This window comes from Dysidea avara, chromosome 7, assembly GCF_963678975.1.
Source record: "Dysidea avara chromosome 7, odDysAvar1.4, whole genome shotgun sequence".
Classification (NCBI taxonomy): Eukaryota; Metazoa; Porifera; class Demospongiae; order Dictyoceratida; family Dysideidae; genus Dysidea; species Dysidea avara.
Window position 1 is genome coordinate 20,993,943 of NC_089278.1, and position 20,628 is coordinate 21,014,570.

The 20,628-nt window shown below is 37.7% G+C and overlaps 2 protein-coding genes across 2 annotated transcripts in view; one reads left to right on the forward strand and one right to left on the reverse strand.

Annotated features, from left to right (window-relative positions):
• Positions 1-446: 446 nt before the first annotated feature.
• LOC136261369 (uncharacterized) lies at positions 447-1,889 on the reverse strand. Its single transcript, XM_066055363.1, has 2 exons — positions 1,343-1,889; positions 447-1,288 (listed from the first exon to the last, which is right to left on the reverse strand). Exons 1-2 carry the CDS (start codon positions 1,604-1,606, stop codon positions 482-484), a joined length of 1,071 nt encoding a protein of 356 aa, XP_065911435.1. The 5' UTR covers positions 1,607-1,889; the 3' UTR covers positions 447-481.
• A 6,970-nt stretch (positions 1,890-8,859) lies between these two features.
• The window catches only part of LOC136261096 (serine-rich adhesin for platelets-like), a 50,248-nt gene continuing 38,479 nt past the window's right edge, over positions 8,860-20,628 (forward strand). Inside the window, exons 1-6 of the mRNA XM_066055064.1 lie at positions 8,860-9,614; positions 9,667-9,766; positions 9,821-9,915; positions 9,965-10,019; positions 13,499-13,840; positions 14,051-19,390. Coding sequence (XP_065911136.1) covers positions 8,860-9,614; positions 9,667-9,766; positions 9,821-9,915; positions 9,965-10,019; positions 13,499-13,840; positions 14,051-19,390 — 6,687 coding nt within the window. The remainder of the gene's footprint in view (positions 9,615-9,666; positions 9,767-9,820; positions 9,916-9,964; positions 10,020-13,498; positions 13,841-14,050; positions 19,391-20,628) is intronic.

Below are 20,628 nucleotides of genomic sequence, written 5' to 3' on the forward strand. Positions count from 1 at the left end.
AAGTTGTGGGTTCATTTCCAGTTCGTGATAACTATCTTTTTCGATTTGGGCACCTTTTCAGTACACTTTTTTTTCGTTCAGGTACCTTTTCAGTGCACCTTTTAGTCACTCTGGGTACCTTTTGAACTATTGGCCATTGGAGTTTATTACGTAATTCTTAAATATAATTTGCACAATGCTATTCACCTGACATCATCATTCGAATACATTGGAAGCAGCAAACTTCCACATTCGAAAACACGTATAACCCCCGATCATCAGTACATATATCTTCATGGAGTTTCAACTTGATGCAAGAAAAAACCAGAAACACGCGAATGTCTAAATGCAGTCTTCAAACCATGGATCAGGGAAGCCCCATGCTAAGCTGGCAGCCATAAGGCAAGTAGTAGTATAACCTTAGGTGTCACTAAATATTCATTCTTATTTACATGTCTATTTTTTTTATTAAATTAAGTATATCATTGACAATTATGCACTATCAGTATTTGCAAATTACATTACAACAAAGTATGTGATTGTTTTGTTTATGGTGAAGTTTATGGTCTGCTAATGCTCTGGATGATTTCATCACTGCTGTAGTAAGTGGCAGTAAAAGCCTTGCAGTAAGAAGTACAAAGGGCCTGTTTACAGCAGCTTCTGCTATTTCTTCCAAAACAGTAGTGAACGCTTTCAGTGTAACTCTTTTGTCACCACTTTTCACCATCAGCTGAGCAACCACTTCAGACTCACATTCCTCCATGCATTGTGCTGTGCTACATTTCCTACAAGTATCGTAACCATCGCTGCTGTCAATTTTCGCATTGCACTTGATGCATTTCAAATAAGCTTCAAGTGACACCACTCCAATTACTTTAGCATTCTCAATGATACATGGGAAAAGATCTTGAGCTTCTTCACCAACATCCGAGTCAACATCTACATCCTCAATTTCAGTGATAACAGTATTGCCCTGGACTGACAAGTACTTTTGTCCACGATATTCTTTGACAGACACCTTTTCAAATCGATAGGACTTGATAGCAGCAACTTTTTTCATGTCATCTTCCCAAAAGTTCATTTTGACAACACCACTTTGGTCAGCCACAATGACATTCTGTAGCATTTTACCACTGGATGTACATACAGGCTCATCCACTTGCAGGACTTTGACTTCACAGTTAATTTTATTGTACTCTGGTACATTGTTCAGCTCACTTAGTGGCGTTATTGTAACATCTTCTTTCTCCAGGCCAACATTAAAAGTTTTATCAGTTTTCTCAACAGTTGTTCCTTTGCCAACTAACACCTATCACAGAACAAGGAGTATTATCTGTAATACATACTAACTCTACATATTTACCTCATAATCATTGCTGTAGCGTGCCTTCTTTACTTGGCAGTTAGTCAGCACAACTGCATTCCCCATCTCTTGACTAAGTCTCTTTCTAATGGCTCCATCAAAACCATAAAGCCGCACTCTTCGATTGTCATCCAGTATCTCTCCATGAAAATATGATGCCCCCCTTCCCTTTTTCATAGGAGAGACATCTCCCAAAACTCCAGTTATTTGAGCATCTAATGATTCATTCACAATACTGCTCACATCAATTTCTCTCAATGCCATCTCTGTGTCTTGACCAATAAAAATGCACACTACAACAGCTACGCTGCCTTTTATAGTGCAAAACTAGCTATGCTGGAGAACTGGTGGAATTTCTACAACATCCTATTGTTGTTGACAAGTGTACTACATGAGAAAGTACCACCCATAGGGATAACTGGAACATCCTATTGTTAAAGTGTGTGTGTATGTGTGTGTGTAAACAACCCATGACCAGTGGCCAGAAGTGTCAGAAAGTAAAGCCTATCATCCATGTAGAGTACTAAGGTATTGCTCCGACTTCCAATCTTACAAATTGTACTGTATGATAGTAAATGTAACATCTCCAACTGCATACGTACTACTATTCATTTGCCAGTTTGTTGACACTAATGCCTATACTAAGCAATGCCAAAGATCAGAAGTTCTATATAATGCTATATGATAAGTTGTACATACTAGCTATAAAAGTTCTAATGCAAATGACTTCAGGAATTCAAATCCACTTTCCAATTGTACACTGCATATTACTCATTGCTTTAACCACACAATTTAAGGTTCTTTCATGCCAACAACACAAACCATCTACCACAGCACACCATCTGTTAGTACTTAATAGCTTAGTCAGCATTGATATAGTATAATACTTAACATTGCAGTGCTGGTGTTAATACTTGATGGCATTGTGCTGGTGTAGCATTGTGGTGCTGGTGTTAATTCTTAATGGCATTGTGCTGGTGTTAATTCTTGATGGCATTGTGCTGGTGTTAATTCTTGATGGCATTGTGCTGGTATAGCATTATACTGCTGGTGTTAATACTTGATAGCATTGTAGTGCTGGTATTAATACTTGATAACAATGTAGTGCTGGTGTAGCATTATAGTACTGATGTTAACACTTGATAGCATTGTAGTACTGGTATTAATACTTCATAGCTTAGTTAGCATTAATCCACCTATTGTTTCTTTATGTCTGAAGTATACATTCCCCTATAGCCATGTTTTTTTCTTTGTCTTTGTCCCTGTGTGTTCAAATAGAGCATAAAGCTCACATGCATTGAATAGTAATGCTTGATTCCCTTTCATCTGTGAATTGTAGTTACTATAGAAATGATCCTGCACGTAGGGCAGGTACCAATGCTAGTTGATAGATAAAGGTAGAAGTCAATTTGTAGTTTCTGTTGAGAATAAGCACATTAGCTGCTATAAGCACATTAGCTGCTATAAGCACAACAAAAGCAAGACAGCCTAAATTTTAACACAAGGTTTATGATGCAAACTCATTATGCATCTACCAATGTGTTGCCCCACCACCCCCCTTGGATGTAAGTGGGGCTTTACAAGGGGGATTGACATGAAACTGTTGCCCCACTATGGGAGACAATCATTCATTAAGCACCCAAGTATTTTTTCTACGCTATGTCAAATCCCGAGTAAATCTCCACATTGCAACTGGAGCCAATGGGTGGGGATTTGACACAATAGGTTTGCCCTACCATTGGGCATTTAACATTCGGTTGTGCCCACTATAACCCCATATATGCCCGAAGGGAGTGGTAGTGGGGAAATACATTGATAGATGCATTACAGGGGTAAACAGATTAAGCCTGTACCTTGCAGGCCTAAGCATGTTCCTCTCCTGTTTTGAAAAATAATCTTTTATTGCTTGACCCTAACTGGAGTTTTCCTGACACCTTCAACAACACAAAAAGCTATCTAAAATGGTTAATTTAGCTTCAACCATTGGCAAGCTACTAATTATATCAGAGTATACATAACTCTATATATCTGCCCAGTTACTATATAGTAGGGTCCATGGTTGTCTCAGATCTGCACATATTATCATCATATCAATCAATTGATGCATAGTAATTATGGTATACTGTATGTATGCATTGAGCTGAGCCCTCAAAAATATTAACTTATTAGTTTTGTAGTATTGACTTACTTGCTAATCATTCAAATGCCTGACACATTATTTATAGCCAAAGATTTCACCATACATTAGAGGAAGCCATAAAACTATATAGCCTTATAGCCTTTCCTGAACTGTTGATGGAGGCATTTGTCTGCTCTTGACAACTTCGTTGTCATCACCAACCATCTGGTTGGTTGAAATGTTGAGAAAAAATCTTTCATTTTTAGCTGTTTTCTCACTAGGGTTCAGCTCAACTTGTTCACGGTCTGACCCACACAGCTGCTAGAACAAGCCAGCTGCAAGGATCTGGAGTGATATCCTGTGCCAAAAACAGCCCAGCTGTAAAAAAAGGCGAGGCCAAGAATGCACAAGTACATGTTCACGGAGTAACTACAACCAAAAGACATGATATCAAAATCTGGCCAAGAAAGCATTTACAGTATAGGCACTTTTATCGACTTTTATGCATTCGTTTTCTATATGCTTCACATTATCACATCCAGCTAGCTGTACATGTGTGCTTGCAATATAAACAATACTACTGAGACGATAAAAGATGATTACACTGCATTGTTTTGCAGATGGCCAAGTAGAAACCAATTGTAAATTTTTAGTTAAATTAATTTTGGTAACAATGCAGTGTAATCGTCTTTTATCGTCTCAGTAGTATTGTTTACGGCCCAAGAAGCCGGCGCGCAACACCCGTGAGTATATTGACAGGAAGAACAAAAATGCAATTTTCGCACCTCCGTAGCTCTGTGCTGCCTTGATGAAACAAGACAATTTTTGCTGTGAACACGCCCTCCAACTTCAGCACTCCACATTCCAAATTTGAGCAAAATAGCTTCAAGCGTTCTCGAGATATGCGACTTCAAAAATTGGCTTAGTTTCTTCATTTTTTTCTTCTTATTTTTCTTCCTCTTTTCGCACACTTACAAAAACTGCTATAAAATGTGAACGCCATATCCGATTGCCTTGCAATTTGGCACACAGAAGGGGGGGTATAAAGTTGCATCTCGGTACCAACTTTGGCTGGAATACAATAAACAGGCAAAGAGTTATGAGCGATTATTCATGAAAAATAACACCAATATGTTGTCACGCCTACAGGGTAAACCGCGTATGGGAAGAAGCTGAAAATCGGTGGGTGAATAGATTAACTATTGAACCTCAAACCTTTTGTGGTTTGAAAGAAATGGAGCTTAAAACCAGGAAGATACAACGAAAAAACCAACAGTGTGTAACAATTATGCAATCGAGATTAGCTAATAAAAAAAATGACTGCTTGCCACGCCTACCAGATAAACCGCTTGGGGTAATGCTTTGAAAATCATTGTACAGATGGAGTAATTATCTTAGAAAAGCTCATCAATGGTGTAGAAGAATCAGACTTAAAGCCACGGAGTTATAACACGAAATCCAACTTGGTGCAGCAAGTGCGAGATCGAGATACTCTAATAGAGCAGTCATCCTAATAGAGCAGTCACCCTGAAGAGAATTCAAGAGATCAGCTAGAAACAAGTAACCTGTATAGAGATCAGCTACAAACAATTCACCCTGTAGAGAGATCAGCTAGAAGAAGTTACCTTGTAGGGAGTTCATGCAACTATGGAAAGAAATAGTTCAGCTAGAAGAAATCACCTTGTAGAGTTGAGCTACAAAGAAACCATCATGTAGATAGTTCAGCTACAAACAAGTCTCCCAGTAGAGAGATCAGCTAGAAGAAGTTACCTTGTAGAGAGTTCAGATACAAAGAAACCATCATGTAGAGAGTTCAGCTGCAAACAAATCACTTGTAGAGAGTTCAGCTACAAACAAATCTCCCTGTAGAGAGATCAGCTAGAAGAAATTTCCTTGTAGAGAGTTCAGCTTCAAACAAATCACCCTGTAGAAAGATCAGCTAGAAGAAGTCACCTTGTAGAAAGTTCAGTTACAAAGAAACCACCACGTAGAGAGTTCAGCTACAAACTAGTGACCTTGTAGAGACATCAGCTAGAAAAGTTACCTTGTAGAGAGTTCAGCTACAAAGAAACCATTCTGTAAAGAGCTCAGCTGCAAACAAATCACCTATACAGAATTCAGCTACAAACAAATCACCCTGTAGAGAGATCAGCTAGAAGAAATTACCTTGTAGATAGTTCAGCTACAAACAAATCACCCTGTAGAAAGATCAGTTAGAAGAAGTTACCTTGTAGAGAGTTCAGCTACAAACAAATCATTTTGTAAAGAGTTCAGCTGCAAACAAATCACCTGTACAGAATTCAGCTACAAACAAATCACCCTGTAGAGAGATCAGTCAGAAGAAGTTACCTTGTAGATAGTTCAGCTACAAACAAATCTCCCTGTAGAGAGATCAGCTAGAAGAAATTACCTTGTAGAGAGTTCAGCTACAAAGAAACCACCATGTAGAGAGTTCAGCTGCAAAGAAATCACCCTGTAGAAAATTCAGCCACAAACAAATTTCTCTGTAGAAAGATCAGTTAGAAGAAGTTACCTTGAAGAGAGTTCAGCTACAAAGAAACCATTCTGTAAAGAGCTCAGCTGCAAACAAATCACCTGTACAGAATTCAGCTACAAACAAATCACCCTGTAGAGAGATCAGCTAGTAGAAGTTACCTTGTAGATCGTTCAGCTACAAACAATTCACCCTGTAGAGAGAGTAGGCTGTTTCAAAATTAAAGAGGAAGGCATAGGAGCAAATTAGGCCATGTTATGGGCCATTCAGGTCTCAAAACTGGCTATAATGAAAGGACGTTTACAGCACAGGTCTTTATTCAACACCACAAAGCTGTGCGACCATCCCCAGGCTGACCAGAGCTCCATTAGGGCCCCAGAGACTACTCATATAGATCGCCACTGTGCTTGGGAAAAGCAGCCAGCAAAAGCAAATCTGCTGTCATGGGCAATAAGACCCCAGACCCAGTCACATGTTAAAATTCATATTTCACATACAGTATTTCATCATTTATTATTTATAAACTGTTGAGGCTATAGCTAGCTGTATGGCACCTTGTGTGTAGAAGGAGCACAATATCAACTTGTTGGTGTGGCTTGTGCATAAATCCACTTGTGTCCACCATGCCATGTCTGGGATAAAGCAATCAACTATTGACTCTACCTGTCTCCATTGATGTATAGCACTTTATTTATCTACTCAAAGAATGATGTAATTTGCTTATACTAAAAGAAAAACCTTGTGCGATTACATAACAAAACATACACTATGGGAAGAATCTAGTTATCACAGAAATGGGATCCCTATGTGCGTGTCCATTTCAGTATTAACTCATCTTGTTATTAACACATAATACAGTAGTTCAGAAACTCTAAGGAGAGTTGCCATATCCGTATTTCAGACCGCCAAAAAGAAACCACCTCAGAGCAAAGTTTTCCTGTGCGAAGTTTAATACAGAACTATTACTTCTAACATGCAAGCTGCTTTTACCATTTAAGGTTTTTTCTCAAGTGGGTGTGTATGAACAAACATAGGTAGATAGGTATACACACACACACACACACACACACACACACACACACACACACACACACACACACACACACACACACACACACACACACACACACACACACACACACACACACACACACACACACACACACAAACACACACACACACTTTATGTTATTTGCAGTATAAGACATCTTTGTAAAAGGTTAGTTGTGGTTGCATTGTTTGTTTGGGCTGGTTTACCAAAGTTCAGACTTTGCTGTGGTTATTGTTATAATATTACGTATATGTAAACATAAGCAACAGCATAGTTGAGCTTCTTAGTTTAAAGCAAAATATATATGGTTACTAAGTTGTTCTGTGTATTTGATGGTTAGTATGGCACAATTTACCAGTTCAGTCAGTGGTTGCTGAGAATTTGAGTTAAAAAATAACACCTACTGTACGTATGCTTGTGTACAAAAAATACAGGGTAGTTGGAAAGGGCAGATACGGTCGTACACGGATGCAGATACAGACAAGGATATTTTTAAAATACACTTTTACATTTACAAAACAGTTACTTTTCATACCTAATGTTGTTTTTACAGCAGCATTCGCTTCCAGACCCAGGCATTGATCTTGTCATAGCGCTTATCCATTTATAAGCGCATGTGCAAAGGATAGATAGCACTCTAAAGACCTTATAGTGTTGTACACATGCTCTAGAAATCTAATTCGGTGTCATAGAGACTAAGGTGGCATGTCCCAACCTAATCTCGTAGACCAGGTCCTTGAAACCCTCAACGTTTGGTATAAGCACCTGCGCCTTATACTAAAAGACATAAGATTGTGGATTTGGCCTGCTAAGCTAAGTTACATGGGGCATACAAACTAATCTCTACAATTATATAACTCTGTATTAGACTTTAGAGCGTGTGTACAACACTATATGTGACCGGGCCTGCAAAAACAGGGCATGTGGGTACAAACTACACCCTGTCACTCTACAAGTCATATCTTAGTATTGGAACAGACTATTTACATTCTGTAACTTGTATTGCAAAGCCAGGTAAATGTTTAGTACAAGCTGAAAATTGCATTGCCATAGCATAATGGTACAAAAAGTTATAAGTGATGAAAGTTTGAAAAAGTAGGCAAAAATCATGTGCCCACATGCCCTATTTTCTCAGGCCCAGTCACATATGGTCTTTGTGGAGTGCTGGTCTAGTCCTTCGCGCGTGTGCTTATAAATGGATAAGCACTATGACAAGATCGATGCCCGGGTCTGGAGGCAAAGACTGCTGTAAAAACAGCGTTAGGTATGAAAAATAACTGTTGTATAAATGTAAAAGTGCCTTTTGAAAGTGTCCGCATCCACGTCCGTGTCCGCATCCAATCGTATCCACCTTTTCCAACTACCCAAAAGTACAACACTTAGTGGAGGGGGTGTCTTGTGACTAATACAGCACTCAGTTTCACCTTGTACTGTATTAGTCTCTCAACACACACTGAATTTGCTTTAACTCTAATTATTGTTTTGCATATATTGTTCAACAGCAACTGCAGCTGGTAGTGCTACATTTAGCTTACTTACTGCAAATAGTACAGAGTCAGCTAGTTCCCCATCATTGTCCACTGTTGATGCATCCAGCATTTTGCCTTCAGTATCTGCATGTTTGATGAAGTATAACAATGAATGCTGCACTATTTGTTTTTGCAGGTGCTGTTCGACAATCAGAAATATCTCAACTACAGATGTCTCCAACTACTGTTCAACAGCAGTCATCTGTTGAACTACAGACATCCTCAACTGAGGTTCAGGTACAGACATTTTCAACTGCTATTCAAAGACAATCACTTGCAACTGCTGTTCAACCACAGACATCTTCAACTGCAGTTCAACCACAGATGTCTTCAACTGCAGTTCAACCACAGACGTCTTCAGCTGAAGTTCAACCACAGACGTCTTCAGCTGAAGTTCAACCGCAGACGTCTTCAACTGAAGTTCAGCCGCAGACGTCTTCAACTGAAGTTCAACCACAGACGTCTTCAGCTGAAGTTCAACCACAGACGTCTTCAGCTGAAGTTCAACCACAGACGTCTTCAGCTGAAGTTCAACCACAGACGTCTTCAGCTGAAGTTCAACCACAGACGTCTTCAGCTGAAGTTCAACCACAGACGTCTTCAGCTGAAATTCAACCACAGACGTCTTCAGCTGAAGTTCAACCACAGACGTCTTCAGCTGAAATTCAACCACAGACGTCTTCAGCTGAAGTTCAACCACAGACGTCTTCAGCTGAAATTCAACCACAGACGTCTTCAGCTGAAGTTCAACCACAGACGTCTTCAGCTGAAGTTCAACCACAGACGTCTTCAGCTGAAGTTCAACCACAGACGTCTTCAGCTGAAGTTCAACCACAGATGTCTTCAACTGCAGTTCAACCACAGACGTCTTCAACTGAAGTTCAACCACAGACTTTTTCAGCTGAAGTTCAACCACAGACATCTTCACTTGTTTCAACTACTACTGCTTTGCGTCCCACCCCTTCACCAACTCTACCACCACCAGAAGTAGTAGCAATAAATATAATGTTGGACTACGTTGAGGATAGTGAACCTATTCCACTGCCAGTTGACATCAACAATGTCATGATAATTCAGAGGTGAGTGTGACATTCTTATATTGTGTAATTATTGAGTGTCATTTCCTTGTAGTGTTACTGTGGAACTATTGGATGCTGGTAGAATGGAATTCCTGAGTGACACAGGTTCTGATAGTTCAACTATCACTAGAAACATTACAGATCATTTACTGGTACTATAAATACATGGTAATAGTATGATCACTGTATACACCATATGTTTGCAGGTGTATACTGGTGATGCCAATGTGGAGGATTATCTGGAGATTTTGGACAGAATAACATATATACATATCGGACAAAATTTTAAAGCTGAGCAAAGGTGCAGTGAAGATTTATGTGTTCGGTGTGTAACATTCATCTGTACATAGAATTGTGATAGTGATGGCTACCATTAATGGAGAGGACTTTTCTACGAATATATCAGTAAGTTTAGTCATTAATATCAACTACATACTTGCACACGATATCATCAAATGCAAATGATCAAGACATGTGGCACCGTGCAACTAAGAAAACCAGTGCGCCACACTGTGGGTACATTGACAGGTAGAAAGACAACATGTTTATCACACATGCGTAACTCCATAGTCACATTCAATTTTTGCATTATAGCTGCCATCCACTTTTGATACCACACGTGCCAAATTGGAGTAAAATTGCCATATGCATATGTGACCCGCTGAGCAAAAACTGGCGGTTTCACACATTGCTTGAAGATTGAGTTATGAATTTGTGTTTTATAATGGCTTTTGTCAAGTGTGCAAAAACTGACGAGGAAAATGTATGCCCTCAAATGAAGAAGAAATTAAGCCAAACTTTAAGGATTCGTAATCACATATGTGACCTGCTAAGCAAAAACTGGCCATTTTCACAACAATCTATTTTGCTATAAAATGCTTTGAATTAAACTGGGAAAAAAGCACGTGTGCTACATAAAAATTTTATGCACACTTTATTCGCTTCGGTATGTACTGAAACAAAAACAAAGCTCAATCGATAAAACCATACACCACCAGATTCTCTTGTTCAAGAAAATCTTTGTTTTGTTTTTGTACAGTGTACGGTATGTGAGATATGTGCTCTTAAGCTCAATGCAGTAGAAATTAAGTTTACCGTTGTCATTTTATTGTTGAAATTCCTTCTTCTTTGTCCATGATCGATGTGCCAATTCATGGTGAACAGACTGAGCCAAACCCATTCTTCATAGCTTGTTCCAGCTGTGAGTTATGATCAATTAAATCAGCGACTGCAATTAATTTGCTGTATTGTTGCTGTACAAATCTAGTTTATTCCTGTTCCTAACCAATTCAGTGTACATTAAAGTCATATTAAAGCAAGTTTACATATGAAGTTTGGTGCAAATCTGATTAACATTCACAGAGTTACAAACAATATTTACGTTAAAAAGAAAATCAGTCTGAGTATAGGTTAACCAAAACCTTTTGTTAAAAATCACAGTGACAGCTACAGAGTTATAAGGAGAAAGCCAACCTGGTGTAAAATTGGGGGTGCATGAAAAAAGTCAAAAAAGTTATCCAGGGTTCAAACCAGGGACCTCCCAAGCCCTTCACCACTAAAGCAATGCTGTCAGCTGTTCAGCTTACTTAATCTCCATCTATAAATTGAAGTTCTAGTTAAAATTTACTCAATAGTAAAAGTTTATAATTTAGTAACTTCTGTCTTTAGACTTCCGTAAACATAATTTTATCTGTAGATATTGTACTTTGTGAGGGAGCATCAACGTGTCAACGTGTACTGTGTTTTTTTGTATAGCCAAATATCCAGATAACTGAACTGTTATTTGGTTACAGTTGTTATGCAAATAATTGGGCAAATACAGTACAGTTATACCTATTTGAAAAGTTGTTGCTCAAGACACGATCAACCTAAGGAGAGAAAAAAAATAAGATCACGTGACACCTTGAAATTATGGTGTCGAAATAAACTAATTAATTTGTAATCATTGCAAAATGATCAAGATACTCTATTAGAATAGTCAGTGGAAATTTTGGTCTCAAATGGTAACATTAACCATAGGTGTAGGTCCCTTTAAACCAGTTCATGGCTAAGAAAATCTATGATATACCAAAACTTCAGTGCTGTCTATACTATAGCTCATAGAGCTATGTATGTAGCTACTTAGTAGCTATATTTGTAGCAGTTTAGCTATAATTATATAGTTTATAACTAGAAGGTATTTGACATGTCTGCAGACAGTACAGTATAAAACTTAAAACTGACCTCCAATACTGATCTATTATTGATGACCAGAAATCATAAACATGTCTGAAACTAGCTGTGTTCTTTTTTGCCTACTGACCAACCCTTTTATTGTAAAATAATCTGAGCAACAACTTTTGAAATAGGTATGGCCTAAGGAATGTTACAAAAACAAACCCAGCATGATTGATCATGTGTGTGATATTGCAAATCGCCAAACCAATCCCACCAGTTTGGTCTACAACTAGAAATAGATTATATGAAAACGTACTGATAATCTTATCACTGAAAATTGAAGCAGTTGGGGTAAAATCAAGTTAAAAAATTGCAAGCAAAACAACTAGGAGGTACTATGTAGTGCTTAAAGCATCACCTATGCTTATGTGTATGAAATATAGCACTCAGGGAAGTATCAAGCACTTGGCTTCACCTAATGCTGTATTACATAGCTTCTCAACACACTCCCTGGTGCTGTATTTTCCATATACACATGCTTTAGCTATAACATAAGGGTAACCCAATGGCCAGTTTTGGGATATATAAAGTACAAAAAAGAAGTGGGATTCATACAAAACTGCCAAGCTGTAAAAAAGAGTGCAGCCTTCAAAGCCTGGGTGGAAAAGGTTGTGAAATCAACGGCCAATCAATTGTAACCATGCATTAACAAGCTTCAGGAGATATGCTAGTCTGGTGCTAACAGAATAGGAGGCAGATCATTCCAACAATCACATCACATGTTGCACACGAAACGTTATGTAGCATACACTGTATCATTGCTTGCCAGACATTTGTGGGGGAAGCCACAGATTACAGTACAGATAATGTCCAAAACGTACTTATTCAGCCATACAATTCAATTACAACCAGTAAACCATTGAAATAATTGATAGAACACAATCACAAAGCAAACTTAGTCTAATACTAGCCTGAGCTCTAGCCTGATTTAAGTAGTGAGAACTTAACCCAATAGTACATTTTTGTTTGCTATATGTGACCATCTCAGCAAAAACCTGACTTGTTCGAACATGTATGCGTATTGAGAAAATCAATTATTTTTTAATTATGCATGCTACAAAGAAAAGTATAAGTTTTATCAGGCCATTATTTGGAGAAGGAAGACTAAAATTGATTAAAACTATATACCATCTTATTTGCCTGCTTATGGCGAGTTCAAAAATTTTTGTTTTGTTTCTGTAGCCCCAACGGTGTGCATGTCACATGCATTTGTTTAGGATGCGGTAAACGTAAACAAAATTGTCATCATTTCTTCAACTAAACTGCCTTCATATCCATATGTGTAAATGACTAAAGGACTAACACTATACCTGTGCTGATTTGCTAATCCATGGTGAACATTCTAAGCCAGATTGCAACATTGTAGATTAATGTCAACAGAAGTTATGGCTGCGAATGTAAGCACCTACGTATAGTTTTTTCATCATAGTCGCTGTACAAATCGATTATTTTGCTCTTCCTACTGTCTAGCACTATAATTCCAAAACTACTTACCACAGAAGGCTGAAACTTTGGTGATCCATTCCTTGGACACTGCAGATAATGCTGAGAATTTTTTTTAGAAAAATGGAAGGTGTGCAAACAAGTCGGGTTTTTGCTGAGATGGTCACATATGTATATATTATTGGCATGATTTTTTAGCTTATTATATTTCAAAATCATTTCAGATCAATCTCATACCAGTTCCTGATCCACTAGTGTTTGGTTTCGCTGATCAGTCATGTGATATTCGTTGTGTTCAAAATTTATATGATACAAGAATTGATGGTCCACTCCCTGTACCTTACAAACAGTTCACTCTAACATCTCACATGTTGTGTTTGTGTGACGTTGATGATAACAACATAACATCTGCTGCCATAACTGTCTCTGGACAAAATGGAATTGGTAATGCAACTTTTGATAGTTACAATTATGGCAACATTGTGGTATCTGAGGAAACTATCAACAATACAGTGGTGTTCACTTTTACTAATATAACAGAAGAAGATTTTGTAGATCTTTTGCTGGTGAGTAATGCTAAAGTACATAATTAGTTGTATTTCCTAACAAGTATGTATCACTCTGTGAATTTGACTTAAAGAAATTAATTAGAACTATTTTTCGGGTATAATGATTGCTGTGTATCAGCTTCACTTAAGTGTGCAATGTCAATAACTTGTGTATTTAATCGATAAATATTATGTCTCTTATGTTAAAAATAATCAATTTCTTTCTAGATCCTAAATAGCTTCACATATGGGTATGAGTCATACACAGAAGGAATCAATACAATAGGAGATGTAGAGATCACGTTTACTGTAACTGATTCCACCAGTTTATCATCCACTGCTACTATCACACTACAACCACCTGATAACATTAACTGTCACCTCACAACATCTTGTAGTAATTTTAGTGATTGTTTAGATGAAGCATTTCTTTGTGACAGGACTGACTTTCCCGTTAGTATGCATCAAGATTTCTTCCAAACGTTTTGTGATAGTATTAGTAGTTTATCAGATCCCAGTGTGGAGAATTGGAAGAGTGAAGTGTTGAGTTGCATGCAATATGAACTAACTGTTTTATCAGCTAGTTATGTTAACACTGAGCCACGATCTTTAGAGTGTAGACTTTATGAAGATGACTTGATAGCCATTGTGGAATCTTGCATCACTTCTCAACCACCTATCTATGAACAATTTTGCAGTTCGAATGAAGATGATAGCATATTTTCAGAGGAATTCATTGCAATGCTGAACTCAATTGAATATTATCGGAAATCAGCTGTGGGTTTGTTTGAACAGTTGGGTGAGATTTGCAACTTTTCAAAATTGCAAGAAAGATTTTACACAGCAGGCAACATACTTTGCCTAAATATTCCAGTTGATACTCCAGTAGAAGAATTTATTAAATTTGGGACACTTAGAAGGTTTGGTTCTCCTGATTATGTTAGTGGTCCTTGTAATAGTTTTGCTCAACAGTCAGGACAAATTGGCCGTAGAGATACAAGCAACATAGCTAGGAGACAAGCAGACAATGCAACAACTACTGGTAGTGATCAGCTTATACCGAACATGACTTTGACTGATGGTAATTCTACTTGTGACATTTTTATGGGAATCCCAAGTGACAACATCACTATTCTTAACTGTCCATCTTGTGGTGATGGTAATCGAAGTATTAGTGAAGACTGTGATGATGGTAATACCAATAGTACTGATGGATGTTCAAGTAATTGTACTATAGAGGAAGGTTTTGTGTGTGATGTACCACAAGGAGGGTTGAGTGTTTGTACAATGTGTGGAGATGCTATGAGAGAAGGAATAGAAACTTGTGATGATAATAATACAATGAATGGTGATGGATGTAGTATTATTTGTTACATAGAAGAAGGCTTCGTGTGTAATACAAGTGTTGATCCAACCGAGTGTTCTTTCTGTGGTGATGGTGTAACAGAGCTATACGAAGAGTGTGATGATAACAACACAATGAGCAATGATGGGTGTAATTCTACATGTTATATTGAAGAAGGATACGTCTGTGATCCAAATCTCATTCCAACGATTTGTTCTTTCTGTGCTAACGGATTGACAGAACTATATGAAGAATGCGATGATAACAACACAATGAACAATGATGGGTGTAATGCAACTTGTCAAATAGAAGAAGGATATACTTGCGATTCAACCCTTACTCCAACTGTTTGCTCTTTCTGCGCCAATGGGATAAGAGAGTTGTATGAAGAATGTGATGATAATAACACCATAAACAGTGACGGGTGTAATGCTACTTGTTTTATAGAAGAAGGATATATTTGTAATGCATCTGTTGTTCCAACCACTTGCTCCTTCTGTGCTAATGGAATAATTGAACTTTATGAACAATGTGATGACAACAATACAATAGATGATGATGGATGTAGTAACTGTACTATTGATGATAGTTACTTGTGTGACACATCAGTTATACCATCATTGTGTACACAGTGTAGTGATGGTGTTAGGGAAGGTATAGAAGAGTGTGATGATGGTAATGCCAATAGTACTGATGGATGTTCAAGTGATTGCACTATAGAGGAAGGTTTTGTGTGTGATGTACCACAAGGACAGTTGAGTGTTTGTACAATGTGTGGAGATGGTGTGAGAGAAGGAATAGAAACTTGTGATGATAATAATACAATGAATGGTGATGGATGTAGTATTATTTGTTACATAGAAGAAGGCTTCGTATGTAATACAAGTGTTGATCCAACCGAGTGTTCTTTCTGTGGTGATGGTGTAACAGAGCTATACGAAGAGTGTGATGATAACAACACAATGAGCAATGATGGGTGTAATTCTACATGTTATATTGAAGAAGGATACGTCTGTGATCCAAATCTCATTCCAACGATTTGTTCTTTCTGTGCTAACGGATTGACAGAACCATATGAAGAATGCGATGATAACAACACAATGAACAATGATGGGTGTAATGCAACTTGCCAATTAGAAGAAGGATATACTTGTGATTCAACCCTTACTCCAACCGTTTGCTCTTTCTGCGCCAATGGGATAAGAGAGTTGTATGAAGAATGTGATGATAATAACACCATAAACAGTGACGGGTGTAATGCCACTTGTTTTATAGAAGAAGGATATATTTGTAATGCATCTGTTGTTCCAACTACTTGCTCCTTCTGTGCTAATGGAATTGTTGAACTTTATGAAGAGTGTGATGATAATAACACAATGAGCAATGATGGGTGTGATTCTACTTGTCAAATCGAAGAAGGATATATTTGTGATACGAACCTTACTCCAACACTTTGTTCTTTCTGTGGTGATGGTTTAATTGAGCTGGATGAAGAATGCGATGATCGCAATATGATGAACAGTGATGGGTGCAATGCAACTTGTCATTTGGAGGAAGGTTTTATCTGTAACACAACTCTTGTTCCAACTGTTTGCTCATTCTGTGCTAATGGTATAACAGAATTTTATGAAGAATGTGATGATAATAACACTATAAACAATGACGGGTGTAATGCCACTTGCCATATAGAAGAAGGATATGTGTGTAATACAAGTCTTGTCCCAACTGTTTGTTCATCTTGTGGTAATGGCTTAACTGAACTTTATGAACAATGTGATGACAACAATACAATAGATGATGATGGATGCAGTAACTGTACTATTGATGATAGTTACTTGTGTGACACATCAGTTATACCATCATTGTGTACACGGTGTGGTGATGGTGTTAGGGAAGGTATAGAAGAGTGTGATGATGGTAATACCAATAGTACTGATGGATGCTCAAGTAATTGTACTATAGAGGAAGGTTTTGTGTGTGATGTACCACAAGAAGAGTTGAGTGTTTGTACGATGTGTGGAGATGGTGTGAGAGAAGGAATAGAAACTTGTGATGATAATAATACAATGAATGGCGATGGATGTAGTATTATTTGTTACATAGAAGAAGGCTTCCTATGTAATACAAGTGTTGATCCAACCGAGTGTTCTTTCTGTGGTGATGGTGTAACAGAGCTATACGAAGAGTGTGATGATAACAACACAATGAGCAATGATGGGTGTAATTCTACATGTTATATTGAAGAAGGATACGTCTGTGATCCAAATCTCATTCCAACGATTTGTTCTTTCTGTGCTAACGGATTGACAGAACTATATGAAGAATGCGATGATAACAACACAATGAACAATGATGGGTGTAATGCAACTTGCCAATTAGAAGAAGGATATACTTGCGATTCAACCCTTACTCCAACCGTTTGCTCTTTCTGCGCCAATGGGATAAGAGAGTTGTATGAAGAATGCGATGATAATAACACCATAAACAGTGACGGGTGTAATGCTACTTGTTTTATAGAAGAAGGATATATTTGTCATACATCTGTTGTTCCAACTACTTGTTCCTTCTGTGCTAATGGAATAATTGAACTTTATGAAGAGTGTGATGATAATAACACAATAAGCAATGATGGATGTAATTCCACTTGTCAAATAGAAGAAGGATATATTTGTGATTTAACCTCTACTCCAACACATTGTTCTTTCTGTGGTGATGGCATAACAGAATTGTATGAAGAATGCGATGACAGTAACGCGATAAATAATGATGGATGCAATAAAGCTTGCCATTTGGAAGAAGGTTTTATATGTAATACAACTCTTGTTCCAACAGTTTGTTCCTTCTGTGCCAATGGTATGAGAGAACTGAATGAAGAATGTGATGACAACAACACCATAAACAATGACGGGTGTAATGCCACTTGCCATATAGAAGAAGGATATGTGTGTAATACAAGTCTTGTCCCAACTGTTTGTTCATCTTGTGGTAATGGTTTAACTGAACTTTATGAACAATGTGATGACAACAATACAATAGATGATGATGGATGCAGTAACTGTACTATTGATGATAGTTACTTGTGTGACACATCAGTTATACCATCATTGTGTACACGGTGTGGTGATGGTGTTAGGGAAGGTATAGAAGAGTGTGATGATGGTAATACCAATAGTACTGATGGATGCTCAAGTGATTGTACTATAAAGGAAGGTTTTGTGTGTGATGTACCACAAGGACAGTTGAGTGTTTGTACAATGTGTGGAGATGGTGTGAGAGAAGGAATAGAAACTTGTGATGATAATAATACAATGAATGGTGATGGATGTAGTATTATTTGTTACATAGAAGAAGGCTTCCTATGTAATACAAGTGTTAATCCAACCGAGTGTTCTTTCTGTGGTGATGGTGTAACAGAGCTATATGAAGAGTGTGATGATAACAACACAATGAGCAATGATGGGTGTAATTCTACATGCTATATTGAAGAAGGATACGTCTGTGATCCAAATCTCATTCCAACGATTTGTTCTTTCTGTGCTAACGGATTGACAGAACTATATGAAGAATGCGATGATAGCAACACAATGAACAATGATGGGTGTAGTGCAACTTGCCAAATAGAAGAAGGATATATTTGCAATTCAACCCTTACTCCAACCGTTTGCTCTTTCTGCGCCAATGGGATAAGAGAGTTGTATGAAGAATGTGATGATAATAACACTATAAACAGTGACGGGTGTAATGCCACTTGCCATATAGAAGAAGGATATATTTGTCATACATCTCTTGTCCCAACTGTTTGTTCCTTCTGTGCTAATGGAATAACTGAATTATATGAACAATGTGATGACAACAATACGATAGATGGTGATGGATGTAGTAACTGTACTATTGATGATAGTTACTTGTGTGACACATCAGTTATACCATCATTGTGTACACAGTGTAGTGATGGTGTTAGGGAAGGTATAGAAGAGTGTGATGATGGTAATAATGATGATATGGATGGTTGTGACACTAACTGTTCTCTTGTGCTGCAAGAAGATTATGTGTGTGTGGAAAACACTAGTAACACTACAATATGTACGGAGAATCCCGATCCTATGATTCTAGACATTAACAAGACAGGAGTAGTTCCAGATGTTTTAATCTATTTTAGAAATCAATCACAGTTTCTTATTGATGACCTTAATATCGAAGTCAGAAGGTCTGCATTAAATAATGTAAGTTAGTTGATATTTGACTTATTTGTAATTGTGAACTAGCTAAGATGCTTCTTTACTTATTTTATTGCCTCTTTATACAGTGCTGTAGTTGCCTGCATTTACCCAATGCATTGCACGTGATCTACTAATGCTCATAATGGTAAAAGTTGTCCCTTCAAGTTGTAATTCTCTAGGTTTCAGTATTACCTGTTAGCGACTATCTGGGTATAGGCTGTGATCTCAGAATAGCTGTTATCCCATTCCTTGTGCTTTATTTTAATTATATGCTTGCCCACTTCTTACCCTGTGGGTGAACATCTTGTGCAGGTTTGAAAATTCCAAATTGGAAACATAATAAACTTCTGTTACAATAATTATCCTATTAGATGGCCTCTCCTGGTTTCCAGAATTTTCATAGCATGTGAACACCTTGGGGCAGTTGTTTTATCTCTTTTCCTATCATATCATTTTATTATTTCTAAAGCTTATAGGTAAGCACCTTAAAAATATAGTATGGTAATATTTTATATTAGGGATCATGGAGGTTTAGACAAAAATATCACCCAGAAACCAACCTCACAGCCAAGCATAACTCAACAATGGATAAGGCTACAGGCTTGACAATTTCACTGTTTGATGTCACTTTGTCCCGAGACATGCCTTTTTGCCAACCGCAGTACAGTACGCGCATCATGGACTTACCTTTGACCTCCTTTGTGTCCCAGTTCTTTTTTGCTAACAATGCAAGGCATCATTTTGTGATATTGCAATATGGCTTCCCTGTGGTTGTGCTGAAAGCTTTCTGCTAAACACCTGTATTTTCTGTAACAAGTGGCAGAGACACGTACATTCTAAGCTTATCCCACAATCAGTCTCAAGAGGCATGACTATATATTATGGCAGAAAGAGATAACAAAAGGCATTGAAGAAATCTGATAGTTCTTGGAATGAGTTAATGTGATATACACACACACCTAACTGTGCAATATCTTGAGGTAACGAACACTGAGATATATACACAGAAGTGTATATCACCAGAACCAGTTTGATATGTGATATACATATAGTGTAAGCAAACAATTGTTGTACGCCAACCTACAGGATTCTCGTTTAGAACAAGACATACACAAACTTTTATACCCAGCGATAAGCAATTTAATCAGCTAGATATCCACAGTATACAGGCAGTGGCATTCTTCAGTAGCATCCAGCCAAAGACAGTGGTGTACAGCATCAATTATCGACGGTTGATGTCT

Excerpts from the sequence above, each read along its gene's own strand:
- LOC136261369 (XM_066055363.1), bottom strand. The coding sequence starts at position 1,606 with ATGGCATTGAGAGAAATTGATGTGAGCAGTATTGTGAATGAATCATTA. Across the intron at positions 1,289-1,342 it reads GCTACAGCAATGATTATGAG|GTGTTAGTTGGCAAAGGAAC; the intron begins GTAAATATGTAG and ends GTTCTGTGATAG.